Genomic DNA, 22,101 nt, shown 5'->3' with positions numbered 1-22,101 from the left:
TTGTCTTAGTGTACGTATTAGCAATCTCTACTATTCGCATAGACATACCTCTCCAAAGGCTCCCCTGCCAATGACCTTCAGCGACTCAAAATCATCCAAGCCCAGCCGGGTCCTCTTTAGACGCAGGAATTCCGTCTCCTTTCTTGCATGCTGTGACCGCCGCAGTCTCTTCTATAGAGATTGAATATAATGCATTAGTGAATGATGCAGTTCTCAGTTTGTACACTAGAGGTAGACATGTTTTCCTATTACTATACAGAGACGTAATTCACCTCGTCGTCTCCCAGTCCTTCCTCATTCATGGCGATCTCTAACTTCTTTTGCCTGTTGGGAAGAAAATAGCAATTTCCATCAAGACAGGACAGAGCAGTAGAGTAAATGATAATGTTATGTGAATGCATGGTCGGCTGACCCCATAACTACAGCAGATTGACGATTACACCCACAGTCCTTTAATACAGCTTCATTAACAATAGAAGGATAAGGCAGGACTGAACATTAGGGCTTTCTATGCTATTTCCTAACAATGCAGTTTATCAGGGTCAGTGGTCCACAAATCTGTGGTAAAACTTTATCCTGTCATGCTGCCACACTTGCCCCTAAACTGTGGTTCCCTTGCTGTTGCATGCTCTGACAGCTGATGGCGCTCCAACTGTTTCAAAACTACAACTCCCTTCATGTTCACATCCCGATTTTGCCACACTGTTTTGAAAGTAGCAAGTTCTAGTTCTTTTCAGAAGAGTCAACACTTCTACTGAGCATGTGCAAGACAAAACCGTATACAGTGATCCCTCAACTTACAATGGCCTCAACATACAATAGTTTCAACATGCAATGGTCTTTTCTGGACCATTGTAAGTTGAAACCAGACTCAACATACAATGTACGACAGTCCAGATCTGTGAAACATGTCAATACCCCGAAGAACTGACCAATCAGAATGGGCAATTTACTGGTAAAACACCTGTATTACTGAAGTGCATGCACTGACTGATGTCTGGTTGCGCCCCCTAAAGTAAAGAGAGGTATTACAGGGTTACCTGCTCCTTTGGACACCAGCTAAGGGCGACTCAATGGAATTTTTTTTTTTTAGGACATTGCATGTATTGTGCAGGACCCTGAAGAAGCTCCTGTCCTCTACATAGACCAGTGTTTCCCAAGCAGAGTGCCCGCAGCTGTTGCAAAACTACAACTCCCAGCATGCCCGGACAGCCTTTGGCTGTCCGGGCATCCTGGGAGTTGTAGTTTTACAACAGCTGTAGGCTCCCTGCTTGGGAAACACTGACATAGACAGTGATTACAGCTCCCAGCAGATCTTTATTACTTTTATATGTAAGGATTTGCTTTATCTAGATTAGTTATCTACTTATTTTTCTTTACTTCTCACTTTTTCCTATTTTTGGATGACATTTTGGGGGCTTCGGAACCAATTACTAGGTTTCCATAGAGTTCTGGTCTCAACATACAATGGATTCAACATACAATGGTCGTCCTGGAACCAATTAATATTGTAACTTGAGGGACCACTGTACAAAAAAAACCTATGCCGCTGCTGACACATATGGTTGGAATTGACTTCAATGTTAACAAAAAATGGATGTGGTGTGTATACAGTTTTGAAACAGGACAAAAAAAAACGTAGTAGACAAAAGTTTGCTTTCCAGGAAAAAACAAACAAAAGCGTACAAGCACAAAACTGGATGCATCGTGGGGTGTACGGTTTTGTATGGAAAGTGGAAATGTTCATATACAAAACCGTATATGGGAACTATAGGACGAAATTGTGATGTGAATGCACCCTGAGGGTAAGTGCACACATGCTTATTTTCTGCTGCAGATTTTTTCTACATATTAAATTCACAGGCAGTAAAAGTATGCAGCAGAAAATACGCACGTGTGAACGCAACCTTAGGGTAGGTTCAAACAGAACGGATCCGCAGCGTAAAATACGCAGCAGATCCACTGATGACAGACTCTACAGTGTGCCCCCAGCTGTGCCTGCTCTTTGCAGCAATCCGTCGCTATGAGCAGACACACAGTGTTTAGCGAGTTGCCGCGTGCATGCGTGGTGTTCCCGCACACATTGCAGCTGCTCTCAGTCAAGCTCAGGGAGCAGGGGGAGCGGCCGCGATGTCTGCGCATACACAGGCATATTGCTGTGTGTTTGCTCATAGCGGCGGATTGCTGCTATCAGCATCGGTCTGTCATCAGTGGATCCGCAGCGTAAAATATGCTGTGGATCCGTTCCGTGTGACCCTACCCTCACTATGAATTTTATCCTCCCATCACAAAGTGACAGTTGGCTCAACCTGTAGCTTAGGAGCTTCTGCAAAACTACAACTCCCAGCATGCCCTGAAAGCCTGTGTGTCCCCAAATGTTGCAGAACAAAAAGTCCCATCATGCTGTGACAGTAACCCTCACCCTTTGGCTCCCTTGATGTTGTAAAACTACAACTCCGAGCATTCTGTGACAGTCACTGCAAAACTACAACTCCCAGCATGTCCTGACAGCCATTGACTCTTCAGCTGTTGCAAAACTACAAGTCCCATCAAGCTGTGATGGTGGCCCCAATGCTGTGAAAGTGGGCCACAATCTTTGGTTCTCTAGCTGTTGCAAAACTACACATCCCAGCATGTCTTGATGATAAAAGGCTGCCATGGCATGCTGGGACTTATAGTTTAGCATCAGTTACTAGGTTGGGCATGGCTGCACCAGTCGGACCCTTCCACTTTGACCCAGTCCTGGTACCTGGTTTCCCGCTCCTCATGCTGAAGGATCAGGTTACTGTAGAAGGTTTCCAGCGTCAGCTTGGCCACAGTCACCCTCTCCCGGGTGTGGTTACTCATGGGGAAGGCGGTGGCGTTCCCGGCCGTCACTGCCATAGTAACTTGCACTGGAAAAAAAACACATTAAAGCCGGGTCAGACAAAACCAGAATTCATAGAATTGGGAAATAACAGGGCAGATCACACCCATATACCCCAGAGAGGGGGCACCGCCTGGCATCACCCCACACACACCTATATTACAGAAACCCTACACCGCTGCTGTCACCTCCCTCGGAAGGAGGGGGACTAAGAACCATAAACAAAATTTACTAAATACTAAATTCTTATGTAGTGTGAATCAACAACAAGAAAAGGAGCCGTATGAAAAAACAAACAAGACATAAGTTGTACAAGAGGAAAATTCCTTTATTCCAGCATCAATGATCTGATACAGGACTATAATATGGAAAAATGAAGAGAAAGTCCAGCGTGGCAAATCAAGCAATACTTGGTACTTTATTTAGCAATCAGCCAACATGGAAGACAGGTGACGCGTTTCGGCCACAATACGTAGCCACAATACGTATAGGACTATAATATGGGATATTAAAGCAGATAACTGAACTGAGGGGACAGAGTGTATGACGCAGAATTAAACAAGTTTGAGTATCCGCTAGGACAGTGTTTTCCAGCCAGGGTGTCTCCAGCTTTTGCAAAACTAATTCCCAGCATACCAAGACAACAGCTGACATGTCATAAATGTATTACATGGAAACACTACATGGATTTACCCTCGAGCCAATGAGACATGGATTAGGATTGCAGCCACCTACCCCCTGCTAATACAATAGAATGGAGATTTTGACACATGCTTGGCCTTCCTTTCCTCCTCCTTGCAATGAGGACTACCCCCCCCCCCCCCTTAATTATTATGATCAATGGGGATCAGACATTTGTTTTTCTATGTACAGATTGGTCAATTCATGAAAAATATGGTGATACATATCCTGGTCATTTATTGTGCAGTTGAATGTAAGCGATTGTTCTGTGTGACAGCCACTCCTAGGCTGAGGGACATCTAGAGGTTTGGGGATTTTGGGGTGTAAAGTAAGCAGTCTTGGCTTTGTACTGTAGGACTGTACTGGGGTGTAAGAGAGTACTGGCTTTATACTGTAGGACTGCGCTGAGGTGTAAGAGTACTGGCTTTATACTGTAGGACTGCGCTGGGGTGTAAGAGAGTACTGGCTTTATACTGTAGGACTGTACAGAGGTGTAAGAGAGTACTGGCTTTATACTGTAGGACTGTACTGAGGTGTAAGAGAGTACTGGCTTTATACTGTAGGACTGCGCTGAGGTGTAAGAGAGTACTGGCTTTATACTGTAGGACTGTACTGAGGTGTAAGAGAGTACTGGCTTTATACTGTAGGACTGTGCTGAGGTGTAAGAGTACTGGCTTTATACTGTAGGACTGTACAGAGGTGTAAGAGAGTACTGGCTTTATAATGGAGGACTGTACTGAGGTGTAAGAGAGTACTGGCTTTGTACTGTAGGACTGTACTGGGGTGTAAGAGAGTACTGGCTTTATACTGTACTGAGGTGTAAGAGAGTACTGGCTTTATACTGTAGGACTGCGCTGAGGTGTAAGAGAGTACTGGCTTTATACTGTACTGAGGTGTAAGAGAGTACTGGCTTTATACTGTAGGACTGCGCTGAGGTGTAAGAGTACTGGCTTTATACTGTAGGACTGCGCTGAGGTGTAAGAGTACTGGCTTTATACTGTAGGACTGCGCTGGGGTGTAAGAGAGTACTGGCTTTATACTGTAGGACTGTGCTGAGGTGTAAGAGAGTACTGGCTTTATACTGTAGGACTGTGCTGAGGTGTAAGAGAGTACTGGCTTTATACTGTAGGACTGTACAGAGGTGTAAGAGAGTACTGGCTTTATACTGTAGGACTGTGCTGAGGTGTAAGAGAGTACTGGCTTTATACTGTAGGACTGTACGGAGGTGTAAGAGAGTACTGGCTTTATACTGTACTGAGGCTGTAAGAGAGTACTGGCTTTATACTGTAGGACTGTACGGAGGTGTAAGAGAGTACTGGCTTTATACTGGAGGACTGTACTGAGGTGTAAGAGAGTACTGGCTTTATACTGTAGGGCTGTACTGAGGTGTAAGAGAGTACTGGCTTTATACTGTAGGACTGTACTGAGGTGTAAGAGAGTACTGGCTTTATACTGTAGGACTGCGCTGAGGTGTAAGAGAGTACTGGCTTTATACTGTAGGGCTGTACTGAGGTGTAAGAGAGTACAGGCTTTATACTGTAGGACTGCGCTGGGGTGTAAGAGTACTGGCTTTATACTGTAGGACTGTACTGAGGTGTAAGAAAGTACTGGCTTTATACTGTACGGAGGTGTAAGAGTACTGGCTTTATACTGTAGGACTGTGCTGAGGTGTAAGAGAGTACTGGCTTCATACTGGAGGACTGTACTCAGGTGTAAGAGAGTACTGGCTTTATACTGTAGGACTGTACTGAGGTATAAGAGAGTACTGGCTTTATACCGTAGGACTGTACTGAGGTGTAAGAGAGTACTGGCTTTATACTGTAGGACTGTACTGAGGTGTAAGAGTACTGGCTTTATACTGTAGGACTGTACTGAGGTGTAAGAGAGTACTGGCTTTATACTGTAGGACTGTATGGAGGTATAAGAGAGTACTGGCTTTATACTGTAGTACTGTACTGAGGTGTAAGAGAGTACTGGCTTTATACTGTAGGACTGTACTGAGGTGTAAGAGTACTGGCTTTTTACTGTAGCACTGTACTGAGGTGTAAGAGAGTACTGGCTTTATACTGTAGGACTGTACGGAGGTGTAAGAGAGTACTGGCTTTATACTGTAGGACTGTACTGAGGTGTAAGAGAGTACTGGCTTTATAATGTAGGACTGTACTGAGGTGTAAGAGAGTACTGGCTTTATACTGTAGCACTGTACTGAGGTGTAAGAGTACTGGCTTTATACTGTAGGACTGCACTGAGGTGTAAGAGAGTACTGGCTTTATACTGGAGGACTGTACTGAGGTGTAATAGAGTACTGGCTTTGTACTGTACGGAGGTGTAAGAGAGTACTGGCTTTATACTGGAGGACTGTGCTGAGGTGTAAGAGAGTACTGGCTTTGTACTGTAGGACTGTATTGAGGTGTAAGAGTTCTGGCTTTATAATGTAGGACTGTACTGAGGTGTAAGAGAGTACTGGCTTTATACTGTAGCACTGTACTGAGGTGTAAGAGTACTGGCTTTATACTGTAGGACTGCGCTGAGGTGTAAGAGAGTACTGGCTTTGTACTGGAGGACTGTACGGAGGTGTAAGAGAGTACTGGCTTTATACTGTAGGACTGCACTGAGGTGTAAGAGAGTACTGGCTTTATACTGGAGGACTGTACTGAGGTGTAAGAGAGTACTGGCTTTGTACTGTAGGACTGTACGGAGGTGTAAGAGAGTACTGGCTTTATACTGTAGGACTGTACTGAGGTGTAAGAGTTCTGGCTTTATAATGTAGGACTGTACTGAGGTGTAAGAGAGTACTGGCTTTATACTGTAGCACTGTACTGAGGTGTAAGAGTACTGGCTTTATACTGTAGGACTGCGCTGAGGTGTAAGAGAGTACTGGCTTTGTACTGGAGGACTGTACGGAGGTGTAAGAGAGTACTGGCTTTATACTGTAGGACTGCACTGAGGTGTAAGAGAGTACTGGCTTTATACTGGAGGACTGTACTGAGGTGTAAAAGAGTACTGGCTTTGTACTGTACGGAGGTGTAAGAGAGTACTGGCTTTATACTGTAGGACTGCACTGAGGTGTAAGAGAGTACTGGCTTTATACTGTAGGACTGTACTGAGGTGTAAGAGAGTACTGGCTTTGTACTGTAGGACTGTACTGAGGTGTAAGAGAGTACTGGCTTTATACTGTAGGACTGTGCTGAGGTGTAAGAGAGTACTGGCTTTATACTGTAGTACTGTACTGAGGTGTAAGAGAGTACTGGCTTTATACTGGAGGACTGTACTGAGGTGTAAGAGAGTACTGGCTTTATACTGTAGTACTGTGCTGAGGTGTAAGAGAGTACTGGCTTTATACTGTAGTACTGTACTGAGGTGTAAGAGTACTGGCTTTATACTGTAGGACTGTACTGAGGTGTAAGAGAGTACTGGCTTTATACTGTAGGACTGTGCTGAGGTGTAAGAGAGTACTGGCTTTATACTGTAGTACTGTACTGAGGTGTAAGAGAGTACTGGCTTTATACTGTAGGACTGTACTGAGGTGTAAGAGTACTGGCTTTATACTGTAGGGCTGTACTGAGGTGTAAGAGAGTACTGGCTTTATACTGTAGGACTGTACGGAGGTGTAAGAGAGTACTGGCTTTATACTGTAGGACTGTACGGAGGTGTAAGAGTACTGGCTTTATACTGTAGGACTGTACTGAGGTGTAAGAGAGTACTGGCTTTATACTGTAGGACTGTACTGAGGTGTAAGAGAGTACTGGCTTTATACTGTAGGACTGTACTGAGGTGTAAGAGAGTGCTGGCTTTATACTGTAGGACTGTGCTGAGGTGTAAGAGAGTACTGGCTTTGTACTGATGAACTGCACTGGGTGTAAGAGAGTACTGGCTTTGTACTGGAGGACTGTACTGAGGTGTAAGAGAGTACTGGCTTTGTACTGTAGGGCTGTACTGAGGTGTAAGAGAGTACTGGCTTTATACTGTAGGACTGTACTGAGGTGTAAGAGAGTACTGGCTTTGTACTGTAGGGCTGTACTGAGGTGTAAGAGAGTACAGGCTTTGTACTGGAGGACTGTACTGAGGTGTAAGAGAGTACTGGCTTTATACTGGAGGACTGTGCTGAGGTGTAAGAGAGTACTGGCTTTATACTGGAGGACTGTACTGAGGTGTAAGAGAGTACTGGCTTTATACTGTAGGACTGTATGGAGGTATAAGAGAATACTGGCTTTGTACTGGAGGACTGTACGGAGGTGTAAGAGAGTACTGGCTTTATACTGGAGGACTGTACTGGGTGTAAGAGAGTACTGGCTTTATACTGTACTGAGGTGTAAGAGAGTACTGGCTTTGTACTGTACTGAGGTGTAAGAGAGTACTGGCTTTATACTGTAGGACTGTACTGAGGTGTAAGAGAGTACTGGCTTTATACTGTACTGAGGTGTAAGAGAGTACTGGCTTTGTACTGTACTGAGGTGTAAGAGAGTACTGGCTTTATACTGTAGGACTGTACTGAGGTGTAAGAGAGTACTGGCTTTATACTGTAGGACTGTACTGAGGTGTAAGAGAGTACTGGCTTTATACTGTAGTACTGTGCTGAGGTGTAAGAGAGTACTGGCTTTATACTGTAGTACTGTACTGAGGTGTAAGAGTACTGGCTTTATACTGTAGGACTGTGCTGAGGTGTAAGAGAGTACTGGCTTTATACTGTAGTACTGTACTAAGGTGTAAGAGAGTACTGGCTTTATACTGTAGGACTGTACTGAGGTGTAAGAGTACTGGCTTTATACTGTAGGGCTGTACTGAGGTGTAAGAGAGTACTGGCTTTATACTGTAGGACTGTACGGAGGTGTAAGAGAGTACTGGCTTTATACTGTAGGACTGTACGGAGGTGTAAGAGTACTGGCTTTATACTGTAGGACTGTACTGAGGTGTAAGAGAGTACTGGCTTTATACTGTAGGACTGTGCTGAGGTGTAAGAGAGTACTGGCTTTATACTGTAGTACTGTACTGAGGTGTAAGAGAGTACTGGCTTTATACTGTAGGACTGTACTGAGGTGTAAGAGTACTGGCTTTATACTGTAGGGCTGTACTGAGGTGTAAGAGAGTACTGGCTTTATACTGTAGGACTGTACGGAGGTGTAAGAGAGTACTGGCTTTATACTGTAGGACTGTACGGAGGTGTAAGAGTACTGGCTTTATACTGTAGGACTGTACTGAGGTGTAAGAGAGTACTGGCTTTATACTGTAGGACTGTGCTGAGGTGTAAGAGAGTACTGGCTTTGTACTGGAGGACTGTACTGAGGTGTAAGAGAGTACTGGCTTTATACTGTAGGACTGTACGGAGGTGTAAGAGAGTACTGGCTTTATACTGTAGGACTGTACGGAGGTGTAAGAGTACTGGCTTTATACTGTAGGACTGTACTGAGGTGTAAGAGAGTACTGGCTTTATACTGTAGGACTGTGCTGAGGTGTAAGAGAGTACTGGCTTTGTACTGGAGGACTGTACTGAGGTGTAAGAGAGTACTGGCTTTATACTGTAGGACTGTGCTGAGGTGTAAGAGAGTACTGGCTTTGTACTGATGAACTGCACTGGGTGTAAGAGAGTACTGGCTTTGTACTGTAGGGCTGTACTGAGGTGTAAGAGAGTACTGGCTTTATACTGTAGGACTGTACTGAGGTGTAAGAGAGTACTGGCTTTGTACTGTAGGGCTGTACTGAGGTGTAAGAGAGTACTGGCTTTGTACTGGAGGACTGTACTGAGGTGTAAGAGAGTACTGGCTTTATACTGGAGGACTGTGCTGAGGTGTAAGAGAGTACTGGCTTTATACTGGAGGACTGTACTGAGGTGTAAGAGAGTACTGGCTTTATACTGTAGGACTGTATGGAGGTATAAGAGAATACTGGCTTTGTACTGGAGGACTGTACGGAGGTGTAAGAGAGTACTGGCTTTATACTGGAGGACTGTACTGAGGTGTAAGAGAGTACTGGCTTTATACTGTACTGAGGTGTAAGAGAGTACTGGCTTTGCACTGTACTGAGGTGTAAGAGAGTACTGGCTTTATACTGTAGGACTGTATTGAGGTGTAAGAGAGTACTGGCTTTATACTGTAGGACTGTACTGAGGTGTAAGAGAGTACTGGCTTTATACTGTAGGACTGTACTGAGGTGTAAGAGAGTACTGGCTTTATACTGTACTGAGGTGTAAGAGAGTACTGGCTTTATACTGTAGGACTGTACTGAGGTGTAAGAGAGTACTGGCTTTATACTGTAGGACTGTACTGAGGTGTAAGAGAGTACTGGCTTTATACTGGAGGACTGTACTGAGGTGTAAGAGAGTACTGGCTTTATACTGGAGGACTGTACTGAGGTGTAAGAGAGTACTGGCTTTATACTGTAGGACTGTACTGAGGTGTAAGAGAGTACTGGCTTTATACTGGAGGACTGTACTGAGGTGTAAGAGAGTACTGGCTTTATACTGGAGGACTGTACTGAGGTGTAAGAGAGTACTGGCTTTATACTGTACTGAGGTGTAAGAGAGTACTGGCTTTATACTGTACTGAGGTGTAAGAGAGTACTGGCTTTGTACTGATGAACTGGTGGTGCCCGTCTCTGGGTGAAACCCAAGAACAAACCCTGGGAAGTAAAATATGGTTAGGACAGGAAGGAAGCACCTGTCACCACTCAGAGATCAGGGCAAGATCCTACCACCAAGCAGCGGAGGGTGAAATGTTCGTGTACCCTGTATGTGCCAAACAAGGGAGTCCGCTGTGCAACAAGGGCTTCAGGGGGTCCTCACTGCGCAATGTGGGCTTCAGCAGAAGGTCCGTCAAATTTCCCAGTAAATAGAGGTCACAGGTTCAGACATTTCTACTCACATCTGTGTCTAGGAAAGATGGGTCACAACCAATTCGGTCACCAGTCCTGTGGTTCTCCGGCAGCTTTTTAAGACTCTAATAATCACTTATGTATCATGGCTGTGGCTGCATTACAGACAGGCCAAATGTAAACAGTTCAAGGATTTGGAGGCAGATAGGTGGGCATCACTGAAGGAGAGTTATAGGGGTAAAAAATAGAGGAGGTTGCTAACAGGGTGGTCTTCCAAATATGGCTCTCCAGCAGCTGCAGGACTACAACTCCCAGCACGCCCTGAAAGACTCCATGCAAACCAACATCTTGAATGTCCACATTTCTTAACTTTTTTTTTGCAACAGCTGGAAAGCCTCAAGTTGAGAAGTGCAGCCATACAAGATGTTGGTTTGCATGGACTCTCGCAGGGCATGCTGGGAGTTGTAGTTTTGCAACAGCTGGAAAGCTTCAACTCCCAGCATGCCCAGACAGCTGCAGGTTTGGAGGGATCTCCCTTCTCTGACTCTTTATCCTCCTCCTCCTTTTTCTTTATAACTTCTCGGTTTCAATCACAATCGTACTCTCAGATTCAGGGTTGACAACAACCATCCCCCCGGATAAGAGACAAGCAAAACATAAAACACCGCAGAACAAAGTAGGGTTTAAAAGGGTATCTTTCATCAAAAAAACTTTTGATATATTATAGATTAATGTATGCATTATAACTTTCCAATTGCATGTTATTAAAAAATATGCTTCTTTCTATTTAATTTTCCACTTTGAAAAAATGACCACTAGGGGTCTCCCTACCAGTCCCTTTTTTTTTTTTATAGATTTCAGACTCATGCAGGAGTCCTATATCTCAGACTGCAGCCGGGACACAGAAAAAATCTCTGGCAGTGAGCAGTGGTGAGTTTATCTGTGTTCCGGCTGCAGTCTGAGATATAGGACTCCTGCATGAGTCTGAAATCTATAAAAAAAAAAAAAAAGGACTGGTAGGGAGACCCCTAGTGCACATTTTTTTCAAAGTGGAAAATTAAATAGAAAGAAGCATATTTTTTTAATAACATGCAATTGGAAAGTTATTCTGCATACATTAATCTATAATATATCAAAATATTTTTTTGATGAAAGGTACCCTTTAAAGCAGTGGTCTTCAACCTGCGGACCTCCAGATGTTGCAAAACTACAACTCCCAGCATGCAAGGACAGCCAATGGCTGGGAGTTGTAGTTTTGCAACATCTGGAGGTCCGCAGGTTGAAGACCACTGGTTTAAAGTAAGTGACAGATCAGTAACTGATCAGTGGAGAATTGACCAGAAGGGTTGATCACTCTCTTCCCATCTAACCTTTAGCTATCTGGACAACAAAAGGGGTGGAGCTATGCAAATTAGCACTAAAAGAGTGTTTCCTATACGTTTGGGGGCTTCCCTTGCAAAAATGGGATGGAGCTTAAAGGGGTAATCCATGAAAAACCTTTTTTTTTTTTTTTTTTTTTTTTTAATATCAACTGGCTCCAGAAAGTTAAACAGATTTGTAAATTACTTCTATTAAAAAATCTTAATCCAACCTTCCAATAATTATCAGCTGCTGAAGTTGAGTTGTTGTTTTCTGTCTGGCTACAGTACTCTCTGCTGACATCTCTGCTTGTCTCAGTAATTACACAGAGTAGAAGAGGTTTGCTATGGGGATTTGCTTCTACTCTGGACAGTTCCCGAGACACATGTCATCAGAGAGCACTCAACTTCAGCAGCTCATAAGTACTGAAAGGATTAAGATTTTTTAATAGAAGTAATTTACAAATCTGTTTAACTTTCTGGAGCCAGTTGATATATGTATGTATGTATGTATGTATGTATGTATGTATGTATATATATATACATATATATATATACATATATATATATATATATATACACATATATATATATATATATATATATATATATATATATATATATGTTTTTTTTCCTGGATAATTAAAGGGATGATCTAGTCAAAAGCAAAAATTGTGATCCACCGGATTGGGAGGATCCCACCAATTGCAAGAATGGCTGCAATTTGGTGTCTTGGAGGATTCAGAATGGAGCAGCAGTCCAGCATGTCAAGGAGGAACAGGGGATTGGGGAGCCCAGTTCGGACGATTGGTGGGGAGATCATCACAGTGGCCAATATATCTGGACAACACCTCCCTCTCTGTATGTAGGACAAAGAGGTGGAAACCATGTAATACTACACCTGACCAGCAGGGAGCATCAGACACCTCTCTATTAAACAACATCCATTGATCTTGTTCATCCCGAGCTTCCAGGTTCATAAATAGAAAATCAGGACTACAATTAAGACTGACAACTACAGGCACTGAAAAAAGGGAAAAATACAGAGAACTGTCAACCTCTAAGTGTTGCAAAACTACAACTTCGGGCATGCTGGGAATTGTAGTTTTGCAATAACTGGACATTTACAGTTTGTAGATCTCAGCTATGGAAAGTTGGGTGACATGCTATTTAAGCAATTTATTACTCTATACTACAAAAGAGGTGGTAGGGTGGGGCTGGGGTGTGTTTCAGGGGGGGCGCTCGTTCACAGGAGATCTCTCGGCTGCACTTTTCATCCGTCTGCTGCTATTTATAGGCATTTGATGAAAGATGAGGCGCGTGGAAAGAAACAGAGACAGACACTTCAATGGAGAAAACATCAGATTTAACAAAAAGGAAATCTGAGGAGCAGGAAAGTAGTATCACAATCTGGATGATAAGAGTAGTACTCCCCACAGAACAGCACCTGGTGATACCCAGCTTTCCTTGAATTCAGAGTGGAAGAGCTGCCCACAGATGTATCACCACATATTAGACTTCACCCCAGCTCGATCTGGTAGCCATACTGCCATCACATAGTCACAGGGTCCCCCAGGCTTCACAGGCCCTGCAGACCCCTCTTTCATTTTTGCACTAAATTCTATACAGCGCCAGAGCCAACCTGGAAACCACAGAGATCAAAGAGAAGCTGCATCAAGTTCTATCAACCCTGACTTATTGTTCTTAGAAACAGCAGCAGCCGCCTGGGCCCCTAGGGGACCTCTACAGAGAACCCAGAGGGACTGCGGCCTTACATGAGCCTTGTTATGTTGCACATTCTATTCTGTGTAAACAGGAAATCTAGGAGGCAGTGCCCGGAAATCACAGAGTTGGTGCCCAAGAGCGGAACATTTCCCCTTCTCATCTTATACCCCACACCAGTGTTTCCCAAACTTGGTTGCCTCCAGCTGTTGCAAAGCTACAACTCCCAGAATGCCCTGATAGTTTCTATACAGAAGGTGATGAGTAACGCTCTTACAGGTGGCAAGATGTCCCCCTCTAAGGTAGTGTTTCTCATTATTGAAACTGCTGCAAAACCGGTAGCATGCCCTGTCAATCTCTATTTAGGTGATCTTAAAAAGGGGTAGTCCACAGGATAGGGGATGAGTCCAACCGCTGGGGCCCCAGGCGATCTCCCATATGGAGGCGTTTCAACCCCCACACAAAGCTGTGGCCGACACCCCCCCTCCATGTATCTCTATAGGAGAGCTGGAGATACCCAGAGCTAATTTCTTCCATAATCAGCAACACACCTGTCCCCAGGTTGTGTGCGATATTACAACTTGGCTCCATTCACTTCAATGGAACTGAGCTGCAAAGCCACATACAACCTGAGGACAAGTGTGGCACTGTTTTTTTATGTTTTTTTTTTTAATTTTTTTAAGAAATCAGGTGTTTTGCTAACACTGGATAACTCCATTAAAAAAGGTCCATGCAAATTATCTATCACTCCCATCATCCCCGTAAGACGCTACAAGGGAAGCCCACAGAGCCAGGGAGCTGTACTTCTGTAACCGATAAGGATGGGGCGGAGGGGGGAATCCACTGTTAGGGTACGTTCAGACGAGCGGATTTACAGCGGATTTTACGATACGGATCCGCCGCTGAAGGACCTCTGTAAGGTGCTTTTATATGTGCCTGATCTGAGCGGCAATACACAGCTACGTGCAGACACACTGAAGCGATGTGCGCTGGTCCAGCAGCTGTTTACTAATATTGGGTGATGCAGCTGAACGATGTTAGTGTAGCACAGTGGTTCCCAACCTGGGGTACAAGCACCCCAAGGGGTACTTAGCAGTTCTCCAGAGGGTACTTGAAAAAAAATCAGTAATTGAAGCCACAGCCACTGGTTACTGGTTTGGACCACTTTGAAAAAAAAGGTCGGCTGAAGTCACTGCACAGAGGAGCAGAGCAGGAGGACAGCAAAGGGGAAACGTGGACACTGGGCTGCTGTGGGCAGTAACTACCATCAGTTTTGTTGTTCCACTGCCCCTGCAGACCGGGGTCCTACTGCTATGAGACCAGAGGAGCAACAAAGCGGGACAGTATGGTGGCCTGCAACTATATATGGGGGCAGTTTGGGGGGCGCTATCAACTTTATGGGGACGCAAAGAGGGTACTATTATTGTGTGTGACAATAAACATGAGGGGTTTGTAAATAGTTGGGTATTATACTGCAGAAAGGAGCCTAAAATGTTTGTTTGGCTGGTTCTGTGGAGAAGTCTTGTATGGGAGAAATCTTAATGGCAGTCTAGGCCAGATAGAGAATAAAAGAAAAGTAAATCACTCCGGTTAGAGAGAAGACGTCACCTGTAAATCGGGGGACTGGGGAGATAGGGAGAGGAACATGGGCCTGTTATAGAGGAAAGGAAAGCATATGAATCATACTATAATCACTACAAAATGTCTCTAATCTGGGGGGACAATTTTTTGGCAATGGGCTGTCAAGGGGTACTCAGGCAAAAAAGGTTGAGAACCACTTGTGTAACAGCAGATGGGAAGCTGCATGCTAAGAGCGGGTGCTTGGACCATGATTCTCTGCAGTCTGCAAATTATATCATAACAGAGAGGAGGGGAGAGAGGCTGCAGGAGTAACCAGGCTTACCACAGAAATATCCCCAGTGACCCCCAGGTATACCGGGGAGGAGTGGGTCCAATCCTATTCCCCTGACGGCACGTCACTGCCTTATAGGTGTCTCAGCTATACACAAGAAAAAAATAAAATAAATATACATCATGCGCTGTCAGATTCGCAATAATGACTACAATTACAATATGCTTTTTTTATTAGTAATTTTACTGTCAGAGCCCCGAGATCCTCTAGGAGGAGTATTGGCTATAAAACTAACATAAAAGGCGCCACATCACTGTCAACCAGGAGACTCCCAAAGTAGTCACCTAGCTTTCCAAGAAAAAATGTCAGATTAGAGTTGAGAAAAGCTGGGTGACAGTCTACCTAGTAGGTTGTGGTGGAGCTAGTGACTGGAGAACCTCTACTTACTATGAGCTTTCATCTTATAAAGGAGTCCAATGTACAGCAGAGAACAGTCTGGCAATCACTATCAGCCGGAGTGTAACAACAATATAACGTGTAACTGTTTTGTTAGTGAACATCTAAAGTCAACAGTTATGACAGCAAAGTGACGCCCACATAATCCACCGCCTCCTGTAACCTGCCGCCACTTCCTCCTGGGAGCAGGATCTAATGTGAATGCGGGGGCAGACTACCTGGTGGTCGGCAATAGACTGAATATCACCTACTGAACCGAGGGGAAGGGATGACTAATCCGAAGCAAGAATATTCAGACACTACCTTGGCAGACAGAAATGAAAATAGAATATAACTACTATAATACTGCCCCCTATATACAAGAATATATCTACTATAATACTGCTCCTATATACAAGAATATAACTACTATAATACTGCTCCTATATATACAAGAATATAACTACTATAATACTGCTCCTATATACAAGAATATAACTACTATAATACTGCCCCCTATATACAAGAATATATCTACTATAATACTGCTCCTATGTACAAGAATATAACTACTATAATACTGCTCCTATATACAAGAATATAACTACTATAATACTGCCCCCTATATACAAGAATATATCTACTATAATACTGCCTCCTATATACAAGAATATAACTACTATAATACTGCTCCTATATACAAGAATATAACTACTATAATACTGCTTCTATATACAAGAATATAACTACTATAATACTGCTTCTTTATACAAGAATATAACTACTATAATACTGCCCCCTATATACAAGAATATAACTACTATAATACTGCCTCCTATATACAAGAATATAACTACTATAATACTGCCTCCTATATATAAGAATATAACTACTATAATACTGCCCCCTATATACAAGAATACAACTACTATAATACTGCTCCTATATACAAGAATATAACTACTATAATACCGCCTCCTATATACAAGAATATAACTACTATAATACTGCCCCCTATAGACAGTCCATAGGAGTTGTATTATATGTTACCCTCCTCGTATAGTGATAGGTTTGCTCTGTTATACACTGTTACACCCCTTCTCCTCCTCCCTGAGAACCTTCTACATTTCACACTCTAGTGCACAATGATACGTGACTCCTGTGTACACTGGACAAGGATGTGTCTGCTGCATGTTAAAAGTCACAAAAATAAGCCGCAAGAAGAACCTGCAGACAGGAGCTACAGAAGTGAACCCCCATGAACCCAAGTGACCTGTGTATAAAGGAGGGTCTATGGAGTATATACTATATCAATGTTTTAAGGGGAGGGGTCTATGGAGTATATATACTATATCAATGTTAAGGGGGGGGGTCCATGGAGTATATACTATATCAATATTAACTCAGGGGGGGTGTCTGTGGAGTATATACTATATCAATGTTAAGGGGGGGTCTATACTATATCAATATTAACTCGGGGGGGGGGGAAGTCTATAGAGTATATACTATATCAATGTTAAGGGGGGGTCTATTGATTATATACTATATCAATGTTAAGGGGGGTCTATGGATTATATACTATATCAATGTTAAGGGAGGGGTCTATGGATTATATACTATATCAATGTTAAGGGGGGGGTCCATGGAGTATATACTATATCAATATTAACTCAGGGGGGGGTGTCTATGGAGTATATACTATATCAATGTTAAGGGGGGGTCTATACTATATCAATATTAACTCGGGGGGGGGGGTCTATAGAGTATATACTATATCAATGTTAAGGAGGGGTCTATTGATTATATACTATATCAATGTTAAGGGGGGTCTATGGATTATATACTATATCAATGTTAAGGGGGGGTCTATGGATTATATACTATATCAATGTTAAGGGGGGGTCCATGGAGTATATACTATATCAATATTAACTCTGGGGGGGTGTCTATGGAGTATATACTATATCAATGTTAAGGGGGGGTCTATACTATATCAATATTAACTCGGGGGGGGGGGGTCTATAGAGTATATACTATATCAATGTTAAGGGGGGGTCTATTGATTATATACTATATCAATGTTAAGGGGGGGTCTATGGATTATATACTATATCAATGTTAAGGGGGGGTCTATGGATTATATACTATATCAATGTTAAGGGGGGGTCTATGGATTATATACTATATCAATGTTAAGGGAGGGGGCTATGGATTATATACTATATCAATGTTAAGGGAGGGGGCTATGGAGTATATACTATATCAATGTTAAGGGAGGGGGCTATGGAGTATATACTATATCAATGTTAAGGGAGGGGGCTATGGAGTATATACTATATCAATGTTAAGGGGGGGGGGTCTATGGAGTATATACTATATCAATGTTAAGGGGGGGGGGTCTATGGATTATATATTACATCAATGTTAAGGGAGGGGGCTATGGAGTATATACTATATCAATGTTAAGGGAGGAGGCTATGGAGTATATACTATATCAATGTTAAGGGAGGGGGCTATGGAGTATATACTATATCAATGTTAAGGGAGGGGGCTATGGAGTATATACTATATCAATGTTAAGGGAGGGGGCTATGGAGTATATACTATATCAATGCCTAATACAAAGTATTAGCCCCCTGGTCACCAGCTCAGACTACAGTCAGTACATTAGACTGACCCCCCCCAGCGCCCCCCATAGGTCTACATATAGAGGTGGACGCCACGGTTCTCTTCATCTCCACTTTTCTATCTTATGAATATAATTCTGGAATTGCAGTAAAGACTGACACAGGCAGAACAGACAAAATGTATCTACAAAACAAGAGCAATAATTAATATCCTGCATGATATGATCATAGGAGCAATTATACAGATCGATAAGACAGATTGTAGGTGAGGCGTGCCGGAGCCACGTGCCTCACACGTGTGGGATAAACGCGTCATGGTTGTTGTATGTCAACTGGGATGACCTAAGGCAGTGCTTCCCAATCTGTGGCTCTCTGCCTATTGCAAAACTACAACTCCCAGCATGCCCAGACAGCCTTTGGCTGTCTGGGCATGCTGGGAGTTGTAGTTTTGCAACAGCTAGGGAATAAATGAGACATCCCCCACTTATAGAAGATCCTCAGGAACCCACACATTATTCAGACCAATTCTGTCACTTCAAACACCAACGTGTAATACTGCAAAACACCAGTAGTGGCCGCTGCAAGGAAACACTATGGTCCTGTTGGGCAATCAATGTGTCGATCAGGGGGATTATTAGAGGCAAAGTATGTTCAGTTTTGGAGGATTACGTCAACTCCTAAGAAATGATTAATGGACACTTCCTCTAAAGGTCACCACAAGCAAGCGAGAACAAGAGCAAGCGTCACCAAGCAGACCCCCTAATGCCAGGGTCTCAGGCCTATATCGGTGCTGCTAAACTACTACTCCCAGCATGCCCTGAACTGGAGAAATATAGCTAGCTGAGAGATACATGATGACATCACTAATAGTACTACTTTGGATACGGCGTTATGGTATGGAAAGATTATATATACATACAATGCAACAACATCACAGCACACCAGTGCAATGCAGCAAGACAGTCCAGTTGTTGTCACAACTCCCAGGATAGCCTGATACAAGACAAATAGAACATGCATTCAGTAATACACACACACATATACATATATATATATATATATATATATATGACATCACCTGTAGTACTGCTGTTTATACTGTATGATATAATGTTACCAACATAAAATAAAGTAACATCACTATATATATATATATATATATATATATATATATATATATATATATATATATATGACATCATCTCCTATAGTACTGTTGTGGATACTGTATAAAGGAATGTTAATGTAAGATTACAACACAAACACAAAAACTCAGCCCCAGCTGTCATCACACTACAGCTCCCAGCATGCCCTGTCTATAACAAAGATAGATAGACATGAGATAGACATAAGATAGACGAGAGATAGATAGATAGATAGATATGAGAGAGAGAGAGAGAGAGATAGAGAGATATGAGAGAGAGAGATAGATATGAGAGAGAGAGAGATAGATAGATATGAGATAGATAGATAGATATGAGAGAGAGAGATAGATATGAGAGAGAGAGATAGATATGAGAGAGAGAGATAGATATGAGAGAGATAGATAGATATGAGAGAGATAGATAGATATGAGAGAGATAGATAGATATGAGAGAGAGATAGATAGATAGATATGAGAGAGAGAGATAGATAGATAGATATGAGAGAGAGAGATAGATATGAGAGAGAGAGAGATAGATATGAGAGAGAGAGAGAGAGATAGATAGATATGAGAGAGAGATAGATATGAGATAGAGAGAGAGAGAGATAGATATGAGAGAGATAGATAGATATGAGATAGATATGAAAGATATATATGAAAGATATAGATAGATATGAGATATATAGATATGAGATATATAGATATGAGATATATAGATATGAGATATATAGATATGAGATATATAGATATGAAAGAGATAGATATGAAAGAGATAGATATGAAAGAGATAGATATGAAAGAGATAGATATGAAAGAGATAGATATGAAAGAGATAGATATGAAAGAGATAGATATGAAAGAGATAGATATGAAAGAGATAGATATGAAAGAGATAGATATGAAATAGAAAGATATGAAATAGAAAGATATGAGATAGAAAGATATGAGATAGATAGATAGATAGATATGAGAGAGATATGAGAGAGAGAGAGATAGATATGAGAGAGATATGAGAGAGAGAGATAGATATGAGAGAGATGAGAGAGAGAGAGATAGAGAGAGAGAGAGAGAGAGGAGAGAGAAAGAGATATATAGATATGAGATAGATAGATAGAGATAGATATGAGATAGATAGATATGAGAGAGAGAGATAGATAGATAGATATGAGATAGAGAGATATATATGAGATAGATAGATAGATATGAGATAGATAGATATGAAAGAGATAGATAGATATGAAAGAGATAGATAGATAGATATGAGATAGACATACAGTATATTTGTATAGAAACAATGTTATACACTGTAACAACATTACAGCTATTAGTGAGCATCCAGCTGCAGTCACAATACAACACCCATCATGCCCCAAGATATAAATACATATATATATATATATATATATATATATATATATATATATATATATATATATATATGATGTCACCGACAGTACAGACATCTATATACTGTGTATTGGAATGGACACACATACCATGGGAAAACATCAAAACAATGCAATGCAGCCCACCCACTAGCTGTCATCACACTACAACTCCCAGCATTCCCTGACAGCCTATGATTGTAAATGGGATATATACACAGTATATATGATGACATCACCTAAAGTACTGCTGTGTATACAAAGTGACAAGATGGAAATAATTATATACATAATGTATTAACTCATTAAAACAATACAGCAGAAAGCAATGCTCAAGTTGTTGCCACACTACAACTCCCAGCATGTCCTGAAGAGAACCCCCCCCCCCCCCCCCCTTTTAGTACAGCTGTGTTTACTTTGTTATGGGATGGACATGTCAACAGCACGGGCTACAAAGGCTGTCCAGCATGCTGGGAGTTGTAGTTTGGCAACAGCTGGAGGCCCCCTTGTCAGTAAATAGGAACATGCTCGATTTTCCACTCTGGCTTGATCCTTCTCACAGCTGAGGGTTTGTCACAAATAGATCCAGCCTGACACACTGGAGAAGTATTTGTTCTGCTGATGTCTTTATGATGTCTGCAGAGTATTGTAGACTGGATATTACTGGAGCAAACCCTCAGCTGTGAGAAATATCAGGTCAGTGCAGGTTATCAGTCCATGGATATAAACAAAGGCATGCACATTCACTGACAGCAAGCAAAGGTCTTGAGACAATGAAATATAATAGCGAATGCAGTAATCCTATAGGAGTATATACATACCCGTTGTGTATCTGTAGGTGACCTCACCTCCTCTCTGACCCTTTCTCCGGGTAGCTGCCCTCACTGCAGTCACCTCTGCCCCCGGTAATCACGTCCTCTCCTACCGGTAACCAGACTCCAAACTGAGCTCAGCCCCGTCCTCCGGTCCCTCCAGCAGACACTTCTCGCGAGATCTGCGCACCTGTCCCGGCAGACCCCGCCCATTGTCACACCCTCAGCCTGAGCGCAGGGACACGCCCCCTCCGCAGTTTGTGATTCAGCCCAGCCACCTGAGGACAAACAGAGCAGTCATAGCATCGCGCACGACTCCATTTTGAAGTAGTCCTGATCTCGTTAAAATACAACGGTAGTCGTTCGCAGTGCGGACACTTACATAAGGACAGTTATTTTCATTTCTTTATTT

The 22,101-nt window shown here is 42.6% G+C and overlaps 1 protein-coding gene across 3 annotated transcripts in view; it reads right to left on the bottom strand.

Moving 5' to 3' along the window:
• The window catches only part of STK38L (serine/threonine kinase 38 like), a 32,962-nt gene extending 11,082 nt beyond the window's left edge, over positions 1-21,880 (bottom strand). The window contains exons 1-5 of one of the 3 annotated variants that reach the window (XM_056553771.1): positions 21,699-21,880; positions 19,268-19,341; positions 2,750-2,894; positions 273-324; positions 49-171 (exon numbers count right to left, since the gene is read on the bottom strand). In XM_056553771.1, the coding sequence (XP_056409746.1) occupies positions 49-171; positions 273-324; positions 2,750-2,894; positions 19,268-19,280 (333 nt within the window). In that variant the 5' untranslated portion in view covers positions 19,281-19,341; positions 21,699-21,880. The remainder of the gene's footprint in view (positions 1-48; positions 172-272; positions 325-2,749; positions 2,895-19,267; positions 19,342-21,698) is intronic. The other 2 variants (XM_056553773.1, XM_056553772.1) reach the window with 2 other exon arrangements.
• Positions 21,881-22,101: the final 221 nt, after the last annotated feature.

Source organism: Hyla sarda, unplaced genomic scaffold (assembly GCF_029499605.1).
Source record: "Hyla sarda isolate aHylSar1 unplaced genomic scaffold, aHylSar1.hap1 scaffold_38, whole genome shotgun sequence".
NCBI lineage: Eukaryota > Metazoa > Chordata > Amphibia > Anura > Hylidae > Hyla > Hyla sarda.
This window is presented reverse-complemented; position numbering and strand designations above follow the sequence as displayed.